The sequence below is a fragment of the Populus nigra genome, chromosome 1 (assembly GCF_951802175.1).
Source record: "Populus nigra chromosome 1, ddPopNigr1.1, whole genome shotgun sequence".
Classification (NCBI taxonomy): domain Eukaryota; kingdom Viridiplantae; phylum Streptophyta; class Magnoliopsida; order Malpighiales; family Salicaceae; genus Populus; species Populus nigra.
In genome coordinates, this window is record NC_084852.1 from 18,494,278 (window position 1) to 18,517,620 (window position 23,343).

Sequence of the window (23,343 nt, forward strand, 5' to 3'; positions counted from 1 at the left end):
GCTTGAGGCTCAAGGTTACAAAATATGGCCTTATCCCATAGGGCTTGTTGTTTTCCTTGCTGCGGAGCGTCATGGTTTTTGGTCCAACTTGTTTAGTGTTGGGGTTTAAAGAGATGGATTGGACTCCTTTAGATGGGATCTCAAAATTGTTACGACTCATATTTAAACATGAAAGGGAATTCATTGCACATGATATCTGTCCCCTAGTCAATGGAAGTCGACAAAAAATGGTAATATTATCAAGAAAAAGATGATGGTATTACGATGGCAGAATATTGTAAAGCAAAGGCAAGAAAATATAAAGCTGTAGTCCCACATCGAGAAAAGAGACATACAAAAGCTAGCCCTCATTTCTATAAAATGAAGCATGTCGTTAATGGAAGAAACCATGGAGCCGTGTGGTGAGCACAGAGCGAACTGTTCTTTCGCCTTTTACTAAAGAATACCGTGTGCTCTCCATTGATAGCGGCATACCTCTATTTTTGAAGGGATTTTCCATTGCGAAGATCCCTAACAATTCAAGTTCGAAAACCTTGTTTCCAATATTTTAGTTCGTAAAAATCCATCCTTCTAGGTTTAAGAGAGAAGGTTGGGGTAAAACGCAGAAAGTCGTGGAACACTAGCTAAACAGAAAAATGAATTATCTTTCAATCTGACTATTTCATTCTTGAAAAGAAGATGCATGGGATAAGAACAACTGCATATATCAGCAATTCTTGCTGCATGTATAATGTAGCTGGACAGATTTTTGTAGACACAATGTTTTGCTTCAAAAACTTAACAGCGATGAATTTGGCTTTTGCCAATATGGTAAAGTATTACATGTGTTCTGTTTGCAATGAGTCAAAATTTTCAACTGAAATAATTGAAGAAATCAGCATAATTCTTGAAGATTGTATCACTAAAATAATGAATTTGCTGTCAGGAAGATCATAGCAGCAAATTGATCTTTAAGTTTCAGATTCTTGGGATCTCTCTAGTATGAAGATATTGCCACTGTCATCTCTCCCTATCCTCATGTTATCATCAACATATCTGTGTTAACCAAATCAAGGATCAAGTGCATTCTTCACAATTACCAAACTATGATATTAAAGTAAGTATGCTCTAAGCAAATTCATAATAATGAATTAGAATGCCGAAAAGGATACGTGATCTCGAGCCAACCATCCGGATTGAATATGCTAAGCAGAAGATCGTAGTTTTTTCGAAACAGGTTCATCAACTGTCGTTGTTTTTCCACACAACAAAACAAAGAAATTTTGAAGTTACTGAAACATTCAGGATCAATTTGTGTTGCAGTCCTAAATGAAATGTTCTGCAAGAAAACTATAGTCTGCAGTTGCAAAACTACAATCACAGATCGCAGTTTCGAAATGTTAGCAAACGCAGCAATATAATATTTCATTGCTCAATAGGTTTAGCTTTACCTGATCAGGGATGATAGTAGAACTTTCATAGTTTATATCAACTCTCTGAAAAAGATTAGATGAAGATTAGTACTCTGTCATCACTTGCAATTTCAATGAATTATGATAGTCATAATCAAAGAAAAAGCAGGAACAAGTGACCAAAATGTAAAGTGTTTACTGATTTAGACGCAGTCTTGAAGGATGCCTCAATTGTCAGCTGTCCATTTAACAAATTCAATCCTCTAACATTGAAATTGATCACATTAACTGCTTTGCCCTCCATTTTTGCATCAGTAAATGAGGAAACTTAGTCAAAGACCAACAAAAAAATGAAGTAGATAAATTGCTTTTGACAAACAACGTATTTGCTGAAAAGAATAGAACTCATCAATCTTACTATATGCAAGAGAAATCTGATACCTTAGCGACATCAATGTTCTGGAAAAAGTCTCCCAAGGTGATAAAATCTCTCAATCCTAGCTTTGTTCTCTTTGAACCCAGTATAGTGATTGTACTGTACACAAGCTTCCAGCAACCACCCACCTTTCCAATTATAGAAGCAACACTTTAACTACCAAGTTTTCATCGGCACATACACAACTTACATATAAGCTTATTGACTTACCTTCTCAAGATTTAGAGTAGGATCTGGTGTTGGATTTTGAGACTCTAATAGCTCCACCAAACCAAGAATTGCAGATTTCTTTGCAGATGGGACTCCAAAAATCCCTCTATTAATTACTTTGATCACATTTTAATGCCACCCCATTTCAGTATTCATTGCAGAATGCTCAACAAGCTCATTGTTGAGGGAATTAATGGCAGAATATTAGGCATATGAGACTGAAAATTCAGGGGGGGACAGACATACCTTGGACTGCCTGGTAAAGGTCTGCTTTAATCTGTTCAACTTCCCTGTTATCTTTGTCTTTTTCATTGATCTCCTTGTTATCATCAACTAATCCAGGGCTTTGTTCTGCAACTTTGATGGTGTGAATTGGCCTAACCCCATCAGCACTTTTTTCCCTCCTGGTCCATGGATGAATTATAGCTGGGACTGACCTGCTATGAGTTTTAAGCATCTTTCTCATTCTTGGTACTGGATGCCCCACTTGAGAAGCTGGATTTACAAGCTTAGAAGCCATAGAATCCAGTTTCAGAAACATGATAGGTGTTGCTTCTTTCTTGTTTAAGCCTGAAAGATAGAGCCAAGAAAATGGGATTTGCGGTATCTTTTTTTCCTAATGGGGTTTGCATCCTCCTAGTTTGTTGGTTTATGTGTCCATTTTAATTTTTTATTTCAACTTGTATACTTATTAAATAGTTGTATGAATTCTATGAAGAGCGGTGATTGATTAATAAGATTTAATTTTCTGCTTGTAAAAGCGTGGACACCGTCCCTTCCCTGCCGTTTTGAGTCATCTTTGGATAAGATGTGTCTATGCATACCTGTGGTTGAGAATCTGAAATGGAGATATTGATTTTTTAATGTGTTCTTTTTAACATATTAAAATATTTTTTATATTAATAAATTAAAATATTGATAAAAATATTAATTTGTAGCTAAATTTTTTTTAAAAGTTTCCAAAGCATATGTCTAACAGTTTGTAAGGGTCTATTTGGATTGCAGTGCATCGCATGTATAAACAAACACTACCAAATTGTTTGTCCTAGCAATGTATTTGCTAAAAAATTAATTTTTTTAAGTTTAAAATCAATGTTTTTGATGTTTTTAAATTTTTTTAACATATTAATATTAAAAATAAAGTTTTAAAAATATTATTTTAATATATTTTTATATAAAAAATATTTTAAAACCTAATAACTAGGACACCAATCAAAAACTAAAACTAAGTTTAGTATTACGGTTGCACATCAGTAAAAATCATGTTTTTACTGCAATGTAATCTACGGTGCTCTGCAATAATAATGTATTTTTTTTATTTGCATTTCAAAAGCATTTTAAAAAAAATATGATTTTTTTTGTTTCAAATTAATATATTTTTAGTGTTTTTCAATCATTTTAATGTGTTAATATTAAAAATAATTTTTAAAAAATAAAAAATATTATTTTAATATATTTCTGAATAAAAAACACTTTAAAAAATAACAGCAAATATATTTATAAACAAGCTATAAATAAAAACTAAAACACTGAACACGATCAAGTGATTTGCCTGGCCAGCATAGCATAATTAAAGAGCCTTGTGGAGATTAAAGTAATTTTTTGTATTATAGTAGTGATTAATTTTTAAAATATTTTTTATTTAGAAATATAATAAAATAATATATTTTTATTTATTTTGATATCAATATATTAAAATAATTTAAAATACAAAAAAAATAATTTAAAAAAAAAACAAATTAAAAAAAATTAAAAAACTCAATCTAACCGCAAAAACACACACTACCTAAATTAAATCCAGTTGTTTTCACAATTGAACCGTATGGTAAAAAGGTGGAAAGCAAACCTACTTGCAATCCTTGCCGACCCTAGAGGTTCATCCTAAATATGCTAATTTGGCTGATTGAAAAACTATGATCAAATAAGCAAATAAAATTTTGAACTAGATTTCTACTAAAAGATTTTTTTTTCTCGGATAGAAATAACAACCCTAACTTGTTTGCAGTTAAGGATGGTAATTTAACTTGAACACGATTGATATTTGATAAAAACAGATTTGAACCGACTTGAAAGAAAGAAAATTTTTTAGATAATTACTTTGCTTAATGAGAAATGAATAAAGTATTGTCTAACTTAACTCTTTTATATATATATATATATATATATATATATATATATAAAAGAGAAAGAATTGATAGGGAAAAACAACAATGCTCCTGGAGGGATAGATATTAATTAAGTATAAAAAAATGAGGGGTATTGAGGTAATATTTGCATATGAGTTGATAAATATAAATAAATAAAGAGAAAGATCAGCAATTAGAGAAAGAGAACTGGGAGGAGAGAGAAATGAAGAGAATTAAAAAAAAATAAGTTGTTAAGGTAAGATTTATACTTTAATATATATAAGGGTTGTTATTAGTTAAGATTTTGAATTTGTTAAAGATTAGGGTTTTAGGTATAATTGATGAGTTGATTGAAATGTTATGGATTAATTGTTATCTGTAATGGTTTAATTGGTTGAATTTTAGATGATTTTGTTAGGAATTATGATTTTGAGATTAATTGGTTAAATTGATGTGTTGGGTGTGAGAATATTGAATTGTGAAAAATCCTTGCTACAAATCTCGATAGTATGGTCTTGAGTTTGAAAATGATGAAATTTCATTTTAGTCTTTTAAATTTAGATATTTACAGTTTAGTCCTTGAACTTTGAAAAAAATACAGATTATTCCCTGGAGCATAATTCAATATTCTTGGCAGAATTGAGGATTTATTATGGGTAAAATTTCAGTATATTTTATGAATTTATGATATTTTTAGTTTGGTCTTCTAATTTAAAAAATTACAATTTAAACCCCTAAAAATTTGAGAAAATTTCAAAATGACCCTAGCTGTAATTCTAGTTTTTCATATTCGTTTAAGGAATAATTGAGGTTAATTAGTGAATAATAATCATGTTTTTTTATTTGTTTTCTTTTGAATTAGATTTCGGAAACCGTTTGATTTTTGAATTTTTGAAAAAATGACCAGTTTGGTTCATAAACATATAGGGTTATAAGTTAAACCTTAAGTTAAGTGTATTAAATAGATTGTATATTTTTTTAAGTTGTTTTTGAGTGTGTTTTCTTTTGCATTCAGATAATCCTAATATTCTACGGGACATCAATAGAATTGCCTTTGGTATCTGCTTTTGTGTTATTTCTACTTTTAAGTCAGGTGAGTGGATAATCTTTCATATGCTAGAATATTAGTATAAATACTTGAATTGTTTATGTGTTTGGTACTGTGGTAGATTTTGTAGTTGTGATTTGAAAAAAGTTGTTTTTTATAAAAAGTACTTTTAGTTGAGGTTGGTTTGGTATTTATATATGTTTGGTTAAAACTGTGGTTAAAATTGAGGTTGAATAAAAAGTAGTTTAATGTGTTTAGTTAAACATGCTTTTCAAATTGAGGATATAAAATAATTAAAAAAGATATATATTAATATTGATGGTTTTTAATTTAAATAGTGTAGATTTAACTACCATTGTTACATCATTAAATAAATAATATTTTATATCAAATATTTTTTTATTATTTCATTAACTTATCTACAATTTCATCACGTATGAAATTCATCTGATAAGGGCTATAGTTTTCATAGTTTTTTTAGCGTGCAAAAAAATCAGGTAAAATACCATCAAAAACAAAATTGGAATTGCGATCAAATTTCACAAATGTTATGTCATCATGCGATGTTCTTCTAATTTATGTAGTGTTATTAAATAATATTAAACACTAGTTTTTCAAGTAAAATACAATTTTTTTAAAAAAAATTTACCGGGTCGGACGCGATCCAATAAATAGTAAAGGCATTGTTCACGTTAACAGTGTCCAGGTGAATTATTCACCTGGCAGTCGCGAGAAAAGCAGCTCTCAGCTGTTGTGCAGAACCGGTGGTTTAAACCCAAAATACATGGTTGGGTGCTTTTTTTCGTTACCAAACATGATGTTTACACGGTTGGCTTTGAAAGCTAAAGTTACCGCGTAAATAAACACCTTCTAAGATATTAATCTGTCTGTATGATTATGATATGAACATATAGTATGACGGTTAGAATACTCATGCTAACATAGTAATTTTAGTCTTTATGCACATTGTATCTGGAGCCTAGTTGGTCGAGAGAGTCGCCAACCTGTAGCAACTGATAATTCCACATTATGCAACGTCATGCTTATTGCATTTGATTTTTTGATGAGCCTTACCTTATGATATTCTTGTTATAACCTATTTGAGAAACTTTCATGTAAGAACTTAAAGTCATGTTTGTGTATATATTTCTCATCGTCGTATTATCTCGTGCACGTATATTGAATATTATCTACCCACTAAAATGTTGAACTAACCCTCATGTTATTTATCATCTTCAGACTTATAGTTTATTAGTAGATCGTTTTTGTTGAACCTTTAAAACCTGTTTTTTTAGTTGTAATTAGCACTTTTTTTTTTGTGCTCTATAATTACAATATTTATATTAACTCTTGTATTAAGATACTCAATCTATATTATGAAGTTAGTTATATTATCATGTTATGTAGAATTTTATTTCGGTTATATAAAGAAAAATGTTTGTATGTGTACGTGTATATATATATATATATATGATTCGTATAAATATAAAAATTTATAGAAAAATTTTATCTATAATACTGGTCAAGGATCCGAAAACTGTGTCGAGGCATCTTCTCTCTCATTTTTTGCTCTCCTGTAAATATCCCTGGATGGATACTGCATTCTTCTGAAAACAGTTTTTCTTCCATGACTTTTAGGTCACCATGACTTTGGTCAAATTCATTCATTTATTTATTTTGTAACTGAATCACATAAACAAAAGCATTTTACTTGCCTTTTCGATGCAAAATAGGAAAGTCAACAGTGACTTGAAGTCGGTGTGACAGTCACCAACAATCGAGGGCAAGATGATTACAAGCCGGTGACCAAACCTATCCACATACTTAAATGTCTGTGGAAGCTCTCCGTTGTCATCATCTACCAGGCAGGAATCAAAAATATCAAGGTGAGACATGCTGCACACACAAATTCCAATGTCTTCCCAGACAAAATCAGAAATTAACCCTAAACTTATATCATATTAAACAATAGATAATAGCATAATAAGTTATATTTTTCACAATCTTGCGTTTTAATATATTTTTTTTCTCAATAGGTGTTGTTTGGGTTCTCCAAATTATAATCATCAACTAAAATTTAAAAGATGTGATAAATATAACATAAGAAATTTAATTGAGGTGGTTTGAATAACATGGATTTGAAGAATGAGGTGGCAAATGATTGATATCAAACAACTCACTTCAGCATTAAAATGACACGATAGATTTTTATATTATACTTGCCAGCTCTTCAGGTTTCACTTGATTGCCAGAATTTTAAAATTCCACACATCCATTTAAAAAAAAAAAAAAATGCTACCACACTCTATTATAAAATTCTCAAAATATACATACTTATTATCTTAGTATCTTAATATACATACTTCCATTAAAAAGCATTTTTATCCTTCTTCCCACACTCAGGTCGCTCATCGGCTACCAAATACACGTGAGTTCCAATAAATATTTTGAAAGCATTATCTTATGCAGCAGATGTAGATTGCTGGGTCTCTTGCTGTTGTTTCCACTGCGCAGGGGTCACAGCTTTCTTTATTGAGAGGGCATGGATCTCTTTCATCTCCTCTACCAGAGCAGCATTGACAAGTCGATGCCTCTCCAGCAGCCTCTTCCCCTCAAATTGTTCTGAGACAATCTCAATAGCAAAACTTGCACCACAACTGACAACCAGTAAAGTTTTATCAAAAAGAAAGACACAGAAGAGATGAATCAACACGTAAAGTTCCATTTTCAGACATATCTATTCGGGAGAAGGAACTCACCCTCCAGATGTATCAACCACTTCCTGAGATCACAAAAAAAAAAGAGAGAAAAAAAGAAGATGAATTAGTTTACAAAAAAGAAGAAGGAGAAGCATTACACTAATATGTTCGCCCTTAACAGGATTTGCGACAAAAAAGCCCTGAAACATCCTTAACAGGATGTTCTAGGACTACACTAGGGCACTGTAGTCATCAAACTCTAAGCTCATGAGAAACATCTAATTTTAACAATCCATCGCAAAGTTTATCCCTTTTTACCACCCTTTCTCACTGGAACCTTCCATGCCACTTCAGTTTACTATGTGTTGAACAGCATGAATTTATAGTATTCTGTATAAGTACAGTCTTCCAAAAATTTCACGTTGTCACTCCAATAGGGAACCTTGGTTCATATATATCATAGGAATACACTTGCATGAACTGGCTAATTCAGGAGTTCTCACCTAGACAAATACCAACGCTGACCAGAATATCACCAAATAATAATTTAAGCACCAAAGTATCCTCCGTGGTTTTATAGCTTATCCGACCAGCACTGTCATTCCATCAAGACGGTAATCACTGCACACTATTCAAAACACCTTCCTCCTTTCCAGTAATTTCATCAGAGTTTTCTAAAGGATAAATCACAGATTATTACCACTATGTAGGAGTCAGTTTCAATAAGGCCCTTAAACTTTCAATCACCATCCTACCCCTTTCATCTCACAAGAAGTCCCTCAACCTTTTTCTACATCGTACTTCAACATGAACTATAAATCATAGAAGAGGCAAACGAAATATGGAAGTTACTTCTAAATTCTAGTTTTACAACCATGAAAATATAACCCCGTTCCATGATGCTAGAACAGGCATAACCGAAACAGACTACCGTTGTGCAATGAGATTTTCATGTGTCAAACCCAAAATGAGTAGCAACCTTGTTTCCCTTTATCAAAGACTAAAATTTCATACAGCTCAACTTATCGACCTCCACAATGCTTAAAGAATCTACACGACATTGAGACTAGGTAACTGCTATAAAAACTCTACCATCAGACTATCAATAAAACATGAAGCAAAAGGCTGAAAGGACTAACAATGGACAAAGTTTAAGTGTTTAAGGATGATGTTTTCTATAAACAAAGAAGACCCACTTTCTAAAATCCAAAAACAAACACTAATAAAAGCCAAAACCCAAAAACAAAAACTGATCAATAGCAAATATAAACAGATCCGAGTAGCTTAAAATTGCTAATTAAGCTGAAAGTTAGTATCTTTTAGCATAATTACACAAAACAGAAGCACATACACAAAAATATTCAAAGGTAGGGATCGGAAATTAAAGAAACCAAATAGAGCTTACAAGATGTGAAGGATTCAATTTTGACTTTAGAGTAGACTCAACTTGTTCCTTTGTAACTCCCATCTCTTAACTTTTTGTGAGCTCCCTTTCTCTGTCTGATTCAGTTTTGTGCCCTAGAAATTTATGTGCTCTAAAGTTTTGTCCTTCCCTTGTTTATCTTCCATGTTTTTTGGTGGACTGAATTTTGAGGATTAAATTTGGGTGGACTGTATGGAAGGCCCACCTAATCCTACAAGCCCATATAGAAGTTTTTGTTTCTTGTGGAAATAATTTAAGGAATGCTGCTGAAAAAAATATAAAAACTTTGATTGAAAAAAGATTTTATTTATATTTAAAAATATATATTATTTTAGCTAATAGAATTTAATTGAGGGAAGAGATATAATCTGGATTGACATGTAAATTAAATAGTTTAAGAATACTCTTTGGCCCTCAAACAAAATTAATAATAGAATTAGTTGACTGTACAGTTATTTTAACAAAATATTTAATATCATCTTAAAATACCATTATTTTGTGATTCCATGATTGGTTAAGTTTTTCCAATTCATAAAATCATCTTAATACAGTAATTAGCATATCCGGCATTTCTATCATTTTTTCCCTTTCATTTATAGAGGAAATACCCTAAATTTACTATTGTATTTGTGTCAATTATTCATTTCTACTTTTGTATTTTTTTTCTTTTTTTTTTTCAATTAACCCTTGTATTTCTTAATACTATTCAACTAACCTAATATCTAATCTTTTGGAAGTCTCCACGTTTACTATGTCCATCAATTATGTAGCATTGTTAAATATTTTTATTTATGAGATAATTTTTAATATTTTTCATAGGATATATATAAATCACCTTAGAAGATATATTAAGAATTATTTTTCATAATCCCGAGGGATGTAATTTAACTGGTCAGATTCTAGATTTGTTTTTTAAAGGTCACCAGTTCGAGTCCTACAAATCTTAAGGTCATTATAGACTTACATGGTCATTAACTTTAGGAGTCGTTGGATTAATTGAGATGCACGCAAACTGACCTGAGTTTAATGGTTTAATAAAAAATAATAATTTTTTTTGATAAAAAAAAAACCCAAGATTAAACCATTTTTTCTTTTTTACTAGTCTTGCTTAGCTTGTTCAAAATTAATTTTCACCGATTCATATTGGGGAAAAAAAAATCACTCTCTGTTTCAAAATCAAGCTGACTTTTCGTATTTTTATTTTAGTTTTTCTTGCTTTTTCTCTCACCTTGTTATCTCAAGTCCACGTATATGTTATAACATATTACAAAAACAATAACAACCAAATTTAAAAGTAGGTAATATTGGGGCTTTCAGTTTAGAGAACTAGAAGGGTGATATTGAGAGATTCTAAACTATAGGGGTAGAATTGGAAGACTCGTAAATGTATAGGGACAAAATGAGGTTTACCCAGGATATAATTTGCAATCAAACATACATGACCTTTTTCCTGTAATTTGGGATTCATCACGCATGACACAACACTCCGAACAAAATTCTTCCATCGCCCAACCAATCGCTAGCCGACACACAACTACCTCCGATTGGCTCAGCCATCAAGGATTACCAGTTGACTCCACAGGCCTCGAGGGGTAGCCTTTTTCGTTTGCAGCCACAAAGTTTTCACATTCTAGCCAATGCTGAACTAGTTCCAATCATTGCTTTAAAACCGGATCGGTACGATGGACGGCCCTCGGACCTTGCTGATTCAAACTCCAGTTGATTTAGACTTGATTTAATCAAAATTAAATTAATTTTTTTTAATATTAAAATAATATTATTTTAATTTTCTCGAAACAAAATTATAAGATAAACCCTCTCGACTCAACTCATGACTCGCAACTTATCGTGTAAATTAACCCTGTAGAGGCAATAAGAGTGGATAGCCACAAAGACAAAGCTTTCACATTAATTTGATTACTTTTTCATATTCCATTCCATGTGGTCAATGATAGACATGCTTTTCACTCTCCATGGTAGAAATTTCAACTTGACCCACATGCAAGAGTTAGGTAAGCGAGCAAGCTGGATTCTTTCTTTTTTGCGAGAGAGGCAGCTGGCGTCCTTCCTTATCTGCCATGGAAAGCGACTCTCGGAGAAACTTTATTGCAGCTGCCACTAGCCCTGCAACGTCGCCGTTCTCCTTCACATCTTCATTCTTGTTTCTGAATTTTCCACTCAAAGCATCCAAAGAACCTCGCCGAACAACTTGGAAATTAATTTGGATTTATCGTCGAGGCTTAAAATTCTCTCTCCCCACGTGGCGGTGAAACAGTAAAAATAATAAATTTCAGCACGAGGTAAAAACAATTTGAAGAGAAAATGTTGAGAGATAATTTTTTAAAGGGCGGAGCATTAAAGGGGGTCAAAAGTGTACGACTGTGACAATGCTGGCGTCAATAAATATCGATCCCTTTTACATTATTAGTTTTGAATCTATTTATTTTTACTATAAAGAAATCTTTTATTTAAATCCAACGGTCTAATTTGAGGTAAATAAAACTCCATGATTTACATATAAAAATATTAATTACCATATATTTGTGGGTCTCAGAGGTGAGATCGAAGGGGGGAAAAAGGAAAGAAAACTGCAATTCTAGTGACCAGCCTTTGAATTGTTTTTATTATATGTCGGCACAGTAGTCAATATATCAACTAATATACAACCGTTTTATACTAACACGTGGCAAAGGTAGCTCTAAATTCAAGAAAAATACAAAATAAATAAAATATACACATATAGGAAAAGGGTGGTAGAAATTAAAAAATTAAAATTTTCTAATATCAATATTGCATCATCTGAGAATCCACATAGGTTATTAAGAGTTTTATGTGATTTTTTTTTGGTAGTGTTTGATATTATGGTAGTATTTATTTTTTAAAATATTTTTTGTTTAGAAATACATTAAAATAATTTTTTATTTTTTAATATTTATTTTTGATATTAGCAAATCAAAACAATTTAAAATATTAAAAATTTAATTAAAAAAATTTAAAAATACAATTTAACCACAAAAACAAAGTCTACTATCATTCCTCGTGTGCTTTCCTGACAAATAGCTCAAAAATCATTTTATTTCCTTGATTAATGGTTATACTCTAATTTAAAATATCTATGAAGACGTGTGATGAAACAACTTTTAGGGAAAATAAAATATTTTCCTTAATTATTTTTTATTTTAGAATTTTTATTTTTATTTTTCTATTCAGTAATACAAGATTTTTTTAGGTTTTCTATTTACTATTAATAAGGTTTTCTAGTTTTTCTCCCTTTTTTTTACACAAGAAGTTGTAATAATTTTTTGACAAGTGAAATTTAAATTAATAAAAATAAATATTTTAAATGTCTTTTTAAATTCATGGCCTTCTTAGTTTTTGAAGATTTTGACTTGTAATAAATTTTATTATCCTTCAATTTTCAGTTATGTTAATTGGTATTGGAATTCAACAATTTATAATGGTTAATTTTTATATGATATTATTGGGAATTCTAGTGGTGGGATTTATGATGGAACAATTCACACATAAAATGATTATTGATTCTCTATCTAGGAGGTTTTGTTTGGAAAAAAAAAAGTTTTCATTGTGGATGATAAATTTATACTAGGAAGGATATGCCCCGCGAATAATTTGAACTAAATTAAGAGTTCTTTCAAACCTACAAATTATGAGGTTAATCACTCCAATAGTTCAAACTACATCCATGGCTGTAGGATGGACTAATTTTTTTGTAATATACAAAATTATTTAAGATAACCCGAGTCAATTTGAAATAATCTAACTAATATATAATCTAAAATATAAAATTGAGATAACCTTGAGAAAGAAAAACTCTTACAGGTCTCAAAATCCAATAACATAATATCAAATAATAAAATTAAAAAATATATATCAATTTTTTTAAAAAAATTTATTTATCTAAATTAACCCATTATGTTTAATATGAGATCGAGATAAAAAAAAATCATACGAATAAAATGAAAAACACTTATAAAAGATAATAACACTAGTTTTCAAATTGAAAATTAACTCTTTTTTTTTTAAAAAAAAAAAAACAACAAAACACCTCTACAAAAGCTTAATATTCTTTTATTGTTTTGAAAATAATAAAAAGACTAAAAAAGTCTTTATTGTTTTGAAAATAATAAAAAGACCTAAAAGGCCTTTTTATTACGCTAGCCTAATTCTTTACAATCTTGGAATATCTCTAACCCCCTTTACCAAATTATTGATAATTTGAACTTCCTTGCACGAGAAGTAAGTGAAAATGTATTTTAATCGCAACTGTTAGCCACAATCAAATGCTAGACATACGTGCTCATCTAGAATAGAGTTACTTGAGACACTAACATTCGCATGTTACCATTATACTATCTTCCAATTTACTCATGAACATCAAATTTGACATTAGAAAATTTCCAGCAGGCATCCAAGTAGAGGACAAATGGTCTCAAAAATTAGTTCGTCAAGGTTTGGGTACTCTCGAGTAGAGTTATTAAACCCGATTTAAAAGTTGATCCATCCAGATTAATAAAAATAAAATTAAAACAATGTAATTTTTATAAAAAAAAAATTATTGGGTCAATCAAAGTTTTTGATTAGGTCAAAACGGTCCATTCTTTTTTTTTTTTAATAATTCTAGACCAATCTAAACCTTAAATTAATTGACCTGCTTCTAGATGGACATGTCAAGCAAATATAGGCTTTTAAAGCTATGCTTTAAAGCTACAATTTCACCACCTTAATCTATGGTTGAAAAAAAGGACTTTTATGAGCCGTTTCAAGTAGTTGCTTGCGTGGTAAATATGAAAAGACACCCATGATTTGGATTACGTAAACCATTTCAACACTCTTGCAAGGTAATAAAATTGATTACTTTTTACCTACTTTATATGATTAGGATGTTCAAATTCTATTCGATTTCCCTCATTTTTCTTGGTGTGAAAGTAGGTTCCTACCCAAAGTTGTTAGATTAATTTTAATTCTTTTTTAATAATCTTAATTAAGATCAACGTGACATTCATCTTATCTAGAAAACTTGACATGGAGCCTCGTCTAGATCATCGACAAGCATTTATTTTATTCCAATTTTTTCAAACTCTCTACGTGATTCCGTATTCTCTTCCCTTATTATATTAGATTGAAGTTTATCAGGTTATGCTCAAGGAGATTAGATTGGATATTGGGGTGTTTGTTTTTAAATTTTAATCCTTTTTTTTAAGTGTGTTTTATTTGAAAAAAAAAATTAAATTGGTATTTTTAAATGTTTCTAGATGATTTTAATATGCTAATGTTAAAAAAAAATACATATTATTTTGTTGTATTTTTAATTAAAAACACTTTTAAAAAACATCATATACCGTAATACCAAACACAAATAAAAGCTACATCAAAAAAATCAATAATCTACTTAACTTTGTGTTATTAATTACTTTTAAATAGAAAAATAAATAAAATATTAAGATTCGAACTCGTGATTATTTTATTAGTAAGGTTTTAATATTAAATAAAAAAACCAGCTTAACTCGTCATCTTGTTATGTTATTAGATAAGACTTTAGACATGGCTTTTATTATTTTTTAATATTTAATATGTCCAAATCGATAGTTGGAATCACACAACATCACAAATAGAATATACATATTTATAGACTATAAATAATAATTTCTAGATACAATATTTGCATTCAATTCTTATAACATAATATTATATCTATAAAAAATCACAACATATCAAATATATAATATAATCTTATTGCATATCATATCGAATCATCACGCACAAAAACATCCATATCATGAGGTCTCCATCTTCAACTTCCTAGAAAAAAAAAAGACAGTTAATTTTCAATTATTATGAATATCAATTTATTTTTTTTAAAAAACCATATCCTTGACTTACAATACAAGCCATGCACAACACTATCACTTTGAGAAAGCTTAGTGTAAATAAACAATTCGAATTATCTTGCTTTATACAATTGTTTAAATTCGTAACATGTCACGTGATTTGAAGTTAGAGGTGGAATTGACCAAATAATATTGCATGGCTTTAAATAATCAGCCAGGCAAAAATATAATTACAGATGAGTTTGTTACTCACGTTATCATTTAAGATTTAAATTATATAAAAAAATGATTTTTTATAAAATCATTTAGATTATGTGAATGACTGGCTTAATATTTGATCAATTCAAAATTTTATTTTAATATATAAAATTTTATGAAAAAAAAATCCCTCGTACAATTATCTATATATAAAACCCCTTTTCTCATTTTTTTAAATTTTGTTTTTCAATTTTATTCTTCAACATTTAATTAATTTTAAATTGATTTTCATAAATTATTATGAGGTTATCACAGTCTCAAATAAATATTTCATCATTTAATTTTATTTTTTATGAAGTTATAACAACTTCGAATAAATATCTTTTTATTTGATTGATGTTTAATTCTATAAGTATTTATTTAAGTTATTATATCATTAAATAAAAATGTAATTTTTAAAAAATTATTAAACCAATTAGAGTTCAAGATTCAATAATAAGTTTAACAGGTTAAGCCGTGAAATCTAAGTCGACTCAATATACAACCATCTCAATATTAAAATAATAATATTTTGATTTTTTAAAAAAATCATATCATTTTTTTTTCTACTTCGGTTGTTTTTAGATATGTTAAGTCAATTATGTTATATTAAAATAATTTTACTATCAATTAATTTTAAATACAGTAGAGATAAAAAATAAATTCAAGAAACCTTAAGATTAAGATTGGAACGAATCCAAATTGTTCCCTGCGTCATGAATATTTTTCTTGATTTCAACCCACCATCAACGAAGCACAAGCCAACCAGTGTGTGTGTGTCTAAAAATATTCATTGTTCCCGAGAAGAACCGAATTCAATATTGTGCTTCAATTTTACAAGAACTCGCATAATATGGCCGTAAACTAACCAATTTAGGAATGGAACCCAAATCTCAATGTGAAATGAAGGCAAACGGTGGGGCTCATCACGATTGGAAAGTAAAAGCTTAGCCATGGCTGTGGACCTGTGGTGGTTCAAACATGGCTAAGCTTTTACTTTCCAATCTTACCCTTCCAGTTACTTTCTTACAGCCTCCTATTTTTGACCAAAAGTCAATCCCCAACCCCATCCATCTCACTTAACCCTAAGATAATTCCAAAATTGACATGTCAAAAGTATCAAGCTTGTATTTGTTTTTTTGGGCGCCCCCCACTTGATCACGCCTCACCAACTTTATCCCGCTATAAAAAAACAAAAACCCTAATTTCACCTTGCTTGTATTTAACACTGCCACTTGGAGAATTGTAGATTTGTAGCAGTAGTTGTGAGAGAGAAGCTAAAAACTTGAAAAGGGACTAAAATTCTAAAACCCCATTTTCATATTCTTTTTTTTTTTTTTTGAAAAGAAAAACCCAAAATTTAACCCAAACCCTACAAATTATTCACCCTTCTTATCGAAAGCTGTAACTTTTTCTCTCTCTCAGAACCATGGAAACTTCAACAACTTTCCCGGAAAATTCAAACGCCGCCACCGGTATCCGGGATGGTGATGAAGGCGATGAAGAGATGAGAGTGAAAGCTGAAGAGGGTGACCAGCACTCAACAGGGAACAGGTGGCCAAAGCAAGAGACTTTAGCTTTGTTGAAGATAAGGTCTGATATGGATGTTGCATTTAAAGACTCTGGTCTTAAAGCTCCTCTATGGGAAGAGGTTTCAAAGTGAGTTCTGAGCTTTTTCTCGAGAAAGTTTGATAGAAAATGAAGAAAGCCTTGATCTTTATTATTTTGGATGTCATTTTCTGTTTGTTTGCTGAGAAAATGTTGGGAGAAAAGCTTGTTTTTATCAAATTCTTGCATGAATAATCAATACTTGAGGCACCCCTGTGAGCAAAATTGTTAAATTACTGTTCTGCTCGGTCTACTCTGCTCATTTTGTGTAGTCCAAGTTGATTAGCATTGATTTTGGTGTATTGAGTCAAAAGGGATGGCTTTTTAACTCTAATTACTGCATGTTTTAATTTTTTTAGTTATTTAATCATGCTGGACATTATTGATTAGTTTATTCAAAGTTTAAACAGTTAACGAGAACATGGAATTTGTTTTTTTCTATTGAAACTGTTGCTATCAGGAAATTGAATGAGCTTGGGTATAACAGAAGTGCCAAGAAATGCAAAGAGAAGTTTGAGAATATTTACAAGTATCATAGAAGAACCAAGGAAGGCCGGTCCGGTAGGCCAAATGGCAAGACATATAGGTTTTTTGAACAATTACAAGCTTTAGATAACACTGAGGTATTACTGCCACCTCCATCGTCAGATAAAGTTCATACTTCTATGGCCGCAGCCTTGGTGAACCCAGTAAGTTTCATTCCAAATGCTGTTCCTTGTTCTATCCAAAGCCCTGGTATGAATTTTGTCGACACCACCTCTACTTCAACTGCATCTACTTCAAGTGAAGAAGAGGAAGGAACGAGAAAGAAGAAGCAGAAATTAACAGGTTTTTTTGAGAGGTTGATGAAGGAAGTGATTGAGAAGCAAGAGAATTTGCAAAATAAGTTTCTAGAAGCAATAGAGAAATGCGAGCAAGAAAGGATAGCTAGAGAAGAAGCATGGAAGATGCAAGAATTGGATAGGATTAAGAGAGAAAGGGAGCTTTTAGTTCGAGAAAGAGCGATTGCAGCTGCAAAAGATGCAGCCGTGCTTGCATTCTTACAGAAGTTCTCTGAGCAAGGTATCTCGGTGCAATTGCCTGACAATCCTATAGTTCCGATGAAATTTCCTGACAATCAAACAGTTCCAGTGCCATCGTCTGCTCCAGTGCAATTGCCCAAGAACCAAGCAGTTCCAGTGGAGAATATTGTGAAGACTCGTGAAAATAGCAGTATTGAGAGTTTTGTTAATATTAGCCCATCAAGATGGCCTAAAGAAGAAATTGAAGCTTTGATCGGGCTAAGAACTAAGCTTGAATTCCAGTATGAAGAAAATGGACCAAAAGGGCCACTGTGGGAGGAGATATCAGCTTCAATGAAAAAGCTTGGTTATGATAGGAGTGCAAAGAGATGCAAAGAGAAATGGGAGAATATGAACAAGTACTTCAAGAGGGTGAAGGAGAGCAATAAAAGAAGACCTGGGGATTCAAAAACTTGTCCTTATTTCCAACAGCTTGATGCTCTATACAGAGAGAAGAATAGGAGGGTTGATGGTTCAGGTTTTGAGTTGAAGCCTGAAGAACTTTTAATGCATATGATGGGTGGCCAAGGAGATCAACAACAGCCGGAATCTGCCACCACAGAAGACAGAGAAAGTGAAAATATTGATCAGAATCAAGAAAACTACAGAGACAAGGAAGACGGGGACGGCGATCGAATTGTAGCTAATGATCCTTCTTCAATGGAAATTATGGAGTGAATTTGACAAAATTATATTTCTTTTCTACAGTTGAACTTAGTGTGCCTCATTTTGAGATGTGGAGGAAAGTCATTATGGAGTTCGATTACTCGAATCGGGGTTTCGAAGGCCTCATCACGAACCAAATGGGAAGGCATCTCATGGAAAGCGGCATCTTTGCATATGTATATGGTCATCGTTTGTTGAATAAACATGTCAAGAGAGAGAGGTTGGGATTAGAAGTAGGTTAATGTGTACTAATATAGTTTACACTTTACTTTTTTAGATTTTGAAAGGTCACACACATGTGTGTAAAAGTGGGAAAATGTTTGTTTATTTTTGTATCAATCAATGTTTACATAAGCAATGCAGTCTAGCATCACTTTTTGGGATAAGAAAGTGCAAATATTTTGGTTATTTTTGTGTTGGAGGGACCAGATTCATGGAGCAGGTAAAGGGGATAAAACCATAGGAGAAGAAAATATGCAGACTGGCCTCGTAACTAAATCCTACATTTAAAGTGATTTGTTCACTTTTTGATAAGTGGCTATCATTATCACCCGTGCACAAGCCAATCTGTTGTGCTCGACAAAAGGAGAACTTTTTGACATTTTACCCTCCCTTTTCGCTTGTCTTGGCAGGCCTCCAATCCTGGAATTCGGAAGAAAAACGCTTTTACACTTTAGTGTCTTACGTAAGCCATATGTGTGTACCATTCTTGATTTTCGAAAGCTTCACTGCTGCATATTGTTGCTGCTGTGATGAAGCAGGTTAGAGAAAATGGACGGACCCCCTTTTCAATATGGTAGATTTCCAGACTGGTCATGAAGATGAGCATTGCTGATCTTTTAAACAGCAGTCGATTATCAAATATTGAGAAGATAGATTTATTTTTATATTTTTATCTGTATTTCCTTCAACCACACACTGATACCATGTTGAAAAACAAAGCCAAAAACACATCAACTTGATGATGTCAAAATCAAAGCTCAGAAGAAGAAGAATGATTAAGACTGAAATTTGCAACCCTCTGCTTAAGATCTAACCCAATAAAAAACTACAGTTATACAGAAGAGGTCACATACATAACAACAAGAAAGTGAATTTTAATGGGAAAATATTTTAATCAGGATAAGCCAACTATAACGATACATAATAAAGAATTCCAGGCCTGCCTTTCCCATGTGATTATGTGAATAATAACAGTTTTCTTGGGATTAGATTTCAGCATTCCAAAGATTACAAGCAGGCCATGGACAGAGCTTGATTTATATCATAAAGGTGGGCAGTGCCCTGATAAATTACTATTTTTTTTAAAAATGTTTTGAGAAAATGTTAGATTACTAAGATCAAATTGAGTCCTTGAATCCATGGATTATCAGAATTTCTTTATAATAATAATAATAATAATAATAATAATCAGTCAGCATGTTAACACTTACTTGAAACGAAAGTCTAAGCTCCACTTCAAGATTTTATAGATTTGAGGAAATAAATAAGTACTTGAGTTGGAGATGGTTAACAGTTTAAAAATAGATTTTAAATGGTCTTAATTCACTAATATAATCTTCTATAACCCCCCCCCCTCTCTCTATATATATTCAACCAAAATACAAGTTTTTTAATTTTCTCAAAAAATAGATGTTTATTTTTTAATAAATATGAATTAGTTTAACTTATATTTTTCAATAAGAAACATCATTTCATTAATTTTCTCAATTCATTAAATAAAATCTTATATAATTTATCTATAAAAGTGTATTTTATTTAAAATACATGTTTTTTTAAACAATTCTTTTAGAGTTTTCTCAACAAACATGTGTTTGATTTAATATATTTAATTTTACTATTTATTCTTTTTAATAATCTACATCATTATAAAAAAAACACATTCTTTTAGAGTTTTTTCGTGTTTAATTTTTAAAAAATAAAAGATATATTTTTTTAAGGTAGTCACTAAAAAATAACTTTATAAAATTTAATTATTATTTTATCTAACATGCTTATATATAATATTAATTTGTTTTTTGTTTTTTTTAGAGTTATATTTTGAAACCGTCAACTAGTTATTATGACCGTTGATGGGTTACAAGAACTGCTTTCTCTTGAGATGAGAGCCACTATAAAAATATTGCAGGTTCCCCTTTTCACAGCCCCCCGAAACCCTCCCCTGCCACATACAACAGGGAGTCTCTCTCTACAATGGCAGGCTATGAAACCCACCACCAGAGCCACCACCATCATCACCAGCAGCAACAAATCCCTAAAGAGACAGCTTTTCAAGCCATAAACACCATAATCCAGCTCCACTTTGAAAAAACCCTTGAAAAGAAAAGAGCTATAGACCTCCAAAAGAAAGAACTTCACAAACTCTTCCTTCTCTTCTTCATCTTTCTTTCTCTCATTTTCATGGCTGAAGCTCAACCTAATCGCCTTCAATGCCGCCATTGCTGGGCACCCATTACTCTCCTCTCTTTATCACACCTCATCTTCTATGTCTCAGTGGCTCAAACCCTTAGGTGCATCAATGGATTCAAGTACCAAAGAAGGTGTCACAAGCTCACTCTTGGTTTAGCTACTGAGAAGTTAAGGGAGTTGAAGACGAGATTAGCTAGCGGTGGTAGTGACCAGTATGGCCATGAGCTAGTTGTTGTTAGTGATGAGGGTGAACTTGAGATTCATTATCAAGAACCACCTGAGAGTTACTTTGGTAAGTTTAAGAGGAACTGGGCTTTGCATTTTGGGTTCTTGATCTTGATCTACAGCTTCATGGTATCTTCTTCCGTTGTTCTTCTTTGTTATTAGCTAGCTTTCCTGGGCTTGGAAAAGAAGTCTAGGTGCTTAGTTGAAGACCGGTTTCTAGTAGTCTTAGCTTAGTCTGAGGATGTTGTCCAAGAGATTAGCCTCAACTTTCAAGAATTTGATGTAAGAAAGAATTTGTTTTCATGTGTGAAAATGAAATTCTTGATTTCAATGTCAATCTGGATCTCCTCTTTATTTATAACAATCTAATAGTGTAAAATTCTGGGAAATCTTATTGGTTTCATATTTTATATTGATTCAACTTTCAAGGATTTATCTTTTTTATGCAAAAAAAAAAACAAGAGAGGTCCTAGTGCCAAAGTCATTAAACCCGACTTTGTGTTAATAAAGTGATCAAAATGGTGTTTTAATTTATTTAAAAAAAAAACTAAAAGAGTTGTTGTTCTGAAAAGGAAAAAAAAAAGAAAATATTTAGACCTGATCATCAAATTGTGTAGGGTTTAATTAGTTAGATTCTCATTTGGTTTTCTTAAAACCCAATCCGAGCTGGATCTTGAATCAACTCGCTCAAACTACGATATTTACTGTGCTAACCTTGCAATTAATTAATTAATTTATTGACATTCAAAGATGCTAGGAGGTCGTTCCTGGGCTTTTTGACCACCTTCATAGGTATACTATGAATACTTTTGCAACATTTTCTTACTCCCCTTTTGATGTAAAATGAAGAAGACGAAAGTCTTTGACTTTTTCCTGGATTGCTGAACATTGTCAGAGAAAATAAGATACAGTAAAATGTACGAAACTCATTAGTTTATCTATGAATATGCAGTTGTATTGATTTATATTATATTTGGTGTTTTTCGATTTTGAAATTTGAATGGAAGAGGAAAACTACCCGTTCAAAATCAAGTGCAGTGAATTTGATTTTGTTTTAAATTATTTTTTATATTTATTATTGTTTTAACATAGTAATATTAAAAATAAATTTTAAAAAATAAAAAATAATATTTTGATATATCATTTTTATGTAAATTTTTTCTGAAGATAAAATTTTGTTTGTTTTTGTGTTTTCAAAACACTTTAAAAAAATAAATTTTTTTTATTTTAAATTAATGTTGTTTTAAGATTATTTTAATATGCTGATATAGAAAATAATTTTTAAAAAATAAAATAAATATTATTTTGATATATTTTTGAGAGAAAAACACTTTAAAAAGCAATTGCATCCACACTCTAACATTACAGTGATTTTAAAAATTTTGATTTTTTTAATTTTTAATTATTTTTTTATATGTTTTATTGTGTTTAAATATGATATTAAAAATAAATTTTAAAAAATAAAAAATATTATTTTAATATTTTAAAATAAAAAAAATATTTAAAAAAAGAACGTATTTAACTATTGTTTGTTGTGCATTTCTTTTTGGGGTTTTTTTGAACTACCAATACAAAGTTACTTGGACACTTGAGAATAAATAAAATCTCCATCAGTATCCTCAAATTTTAATTTATTTTTCCAACTACCAATACAAATTTCTATATAAAGCTGGTGAGGCACGTCAATGCTGGTAAAATCTTCATTCATATCAGCCAGCAACTATCCTCAAAAACTCGGAGTCGAGTCCTCCTGTTTCAACTATTCTTTTCTTTTGCTCTTATAATAATCCTCCTGTTACAATATTCTGCCTGGTTTAGGTCTTGGTCTAGGCTAGATTAGAGAAAATAATTGGGTTTTTTTTTTTTGTCTCAAATAACATCTTTTTAGGGTTTATATATATATATATATATATATATATATATATATATATAATCAAATATCCCGCATGGGACAG

At 30.9% G+C, this 23,343-nt stretch overlaps 4 protein-coding genes and 1 non-coding gene across 5 annotated transcripts; 3 read left to right on the forward strand and 2 right to left on the reverse strand.

The window, feature by feature from the left end:
- Window positions 1-392: 392 nt before the first annotated feature.
- Window positions 393-509, forward strand: LOC133681215 (U5 spliceosomal RNA). Its single transcript, XR_009836464.1, has one exon. It is a non-coding gene; the product is annotated as a U5 spliceosomal RNA (small nuclear RNA).
- Window positions 510-683: 174 nt separating this feature from the next.
- LOC133681125 (fibrillin-5, chloroplastic) lies at window positions 684-2,762 on the reverse strand. The gene is made up of 7 exons (XM_062104239.1): window positions 2,284-2,762; window positions 2,038-2,153; window positions 1,833-1,955; window positions 1,591-1,689; window positions 1,431-1,475; window positions 1,152-1,225; window positions 684-1,035 (listed from the first exon to the last, which is right to left on the reverse strand). The coding sequence occupies exons 1-7, from the start codon at window positions 2,576-2,578 to the stop codon at window positions 951-953; spliced, it is 837 nt and encodes a 278-aa protein (XP_061960223.1). The 5' UTR covers window positions 2,579-2,762; the 3' UTR covers window positions 684-950.
- A 4,735-nt stretch (window positions 2,763-7,497) lies between these two features.
- LOC133694714 (protein BOLA2) lies at window positions 7,498-9,474 on the reverse strand. Its single transcript, XM_062116387.1, has 3 exons — window positions 9,316-9,474; window positions 7,971-7,993; window positions 7,498-7,868 (listed from the first exon to the last, which is right to left on the reverse strand). The coding sequence occupies exons 1-3, from the start codon at window positions 9,376-9,378 to the stop codon at window positions 7,673-7,675; spliced, it is 282 nt and encodes a 93-aa protein (XP_061972371.1). The 5' UTR covers window positions 9,379-9,474; the 3' UTR covers window positions 7,498-7,672.
- A 7,166-nt stretch (window positions 9,475-16,640) lies between these two features.
- LOC133692318 (trihelix transcription factor DF1-like) lies at window positions 16,641-19,117 on the forward strand. The gene is made up of 2 exons (XM_062113183.1): window positions 16,641-17,078; window positions 17,488-19,117. The coding sequence occupies exons 1-2, from the start codon at window positions 16,849-16,851 to the stop codon at window positions 18,764-18,766; spliced, it is 1,509 nt and encodes a 502-aa protein (XP_061969167.1). The 5' UTR covers window positions 16,641-16,848; the 3' UTR covers window positions 18,767-19,117.
- A 1,730-nt stretch (window positions 19,118-20,847) lies between these two features.
- Window positions 20,848-21,777, forward strand: LOC133680815 (uncharacterized). Its single transcript, XM_062103815.1, has one exon. It carries the CDS (start codon window positions 20,948-20,950, stop codon window positions 21,548-21,550), a length of 603 nt encoding a protein of 200 aa, XP_061959799.1. The 5' UTR covers window positions 20,848-20,947; the 3' UTR covers window positions 21,551-21,777.
- Window positions 21,778-23,343: the final 1,566 nt, after the last annotated feature.

Coding starts and splice junctions, on each gene's coding strand:
- LOC133692318 (XM_062113183.1), top strand. CDS start 16,849: ATGGAAACTTCAACAACTTTCCCGGAAAATTCAAACGCCGCCACCGGT. Junction 17,079..17,487: donor CTATGGGAAGAGGTTTCAAA/GTGAGTTCTGAG, acceptor TGTTGCTATCAG/GAAATTGAATGAGCTTGGGT.
- LOC133694714 (XM_062116387.1), bottom strand. CDS start 9,378: ATGGGAGTTACAAAGGAACAAGTTGAGTCTACTCTAAAGTCAAAATTG. Junction 7,994..9,315: donor AATTGAATCCTTCACATCTT/GTAAGCTCTATT, acceptor TTGTGATCTCAG/GAAGTGGTTGATACATCTGG. Junction 7,869..7,970: donor GTGGTTGATACATCTGGAGG/GTGAGTTCCTTC, acceptor ACTGGTTGTCAG/TTGTGGTGCAAGTTTTGCTA.
- LOC133681125 (XM_062104239.1), bottom strand. CDS start 2,578: ATGTTTCTGAAACTGGATTCTATGGCTTCTAAGCTTGTAAATCCAGCT. Junction 1,956..2,037: donor CTACTCTAAATCTTGAGAAG/GTAAGTCAATAA, acceptor ATAATTGGAAAG/GTGGGTGGTTGCTGGAAGCT. Junction 1,690..1,832: donor AGAACATTGATGTCGCTAAG/GTATCAGATTTC, acceptor GCAAAAATGGAG/GGCAAAGCAGTTAATGTGAT.
- LOC133680815 (XM_062103815.1), top strand. CDS start 20,948: ATGGCAGGCTATGAAACCCACCACCAGAGCCACCACCATCATCACCAG.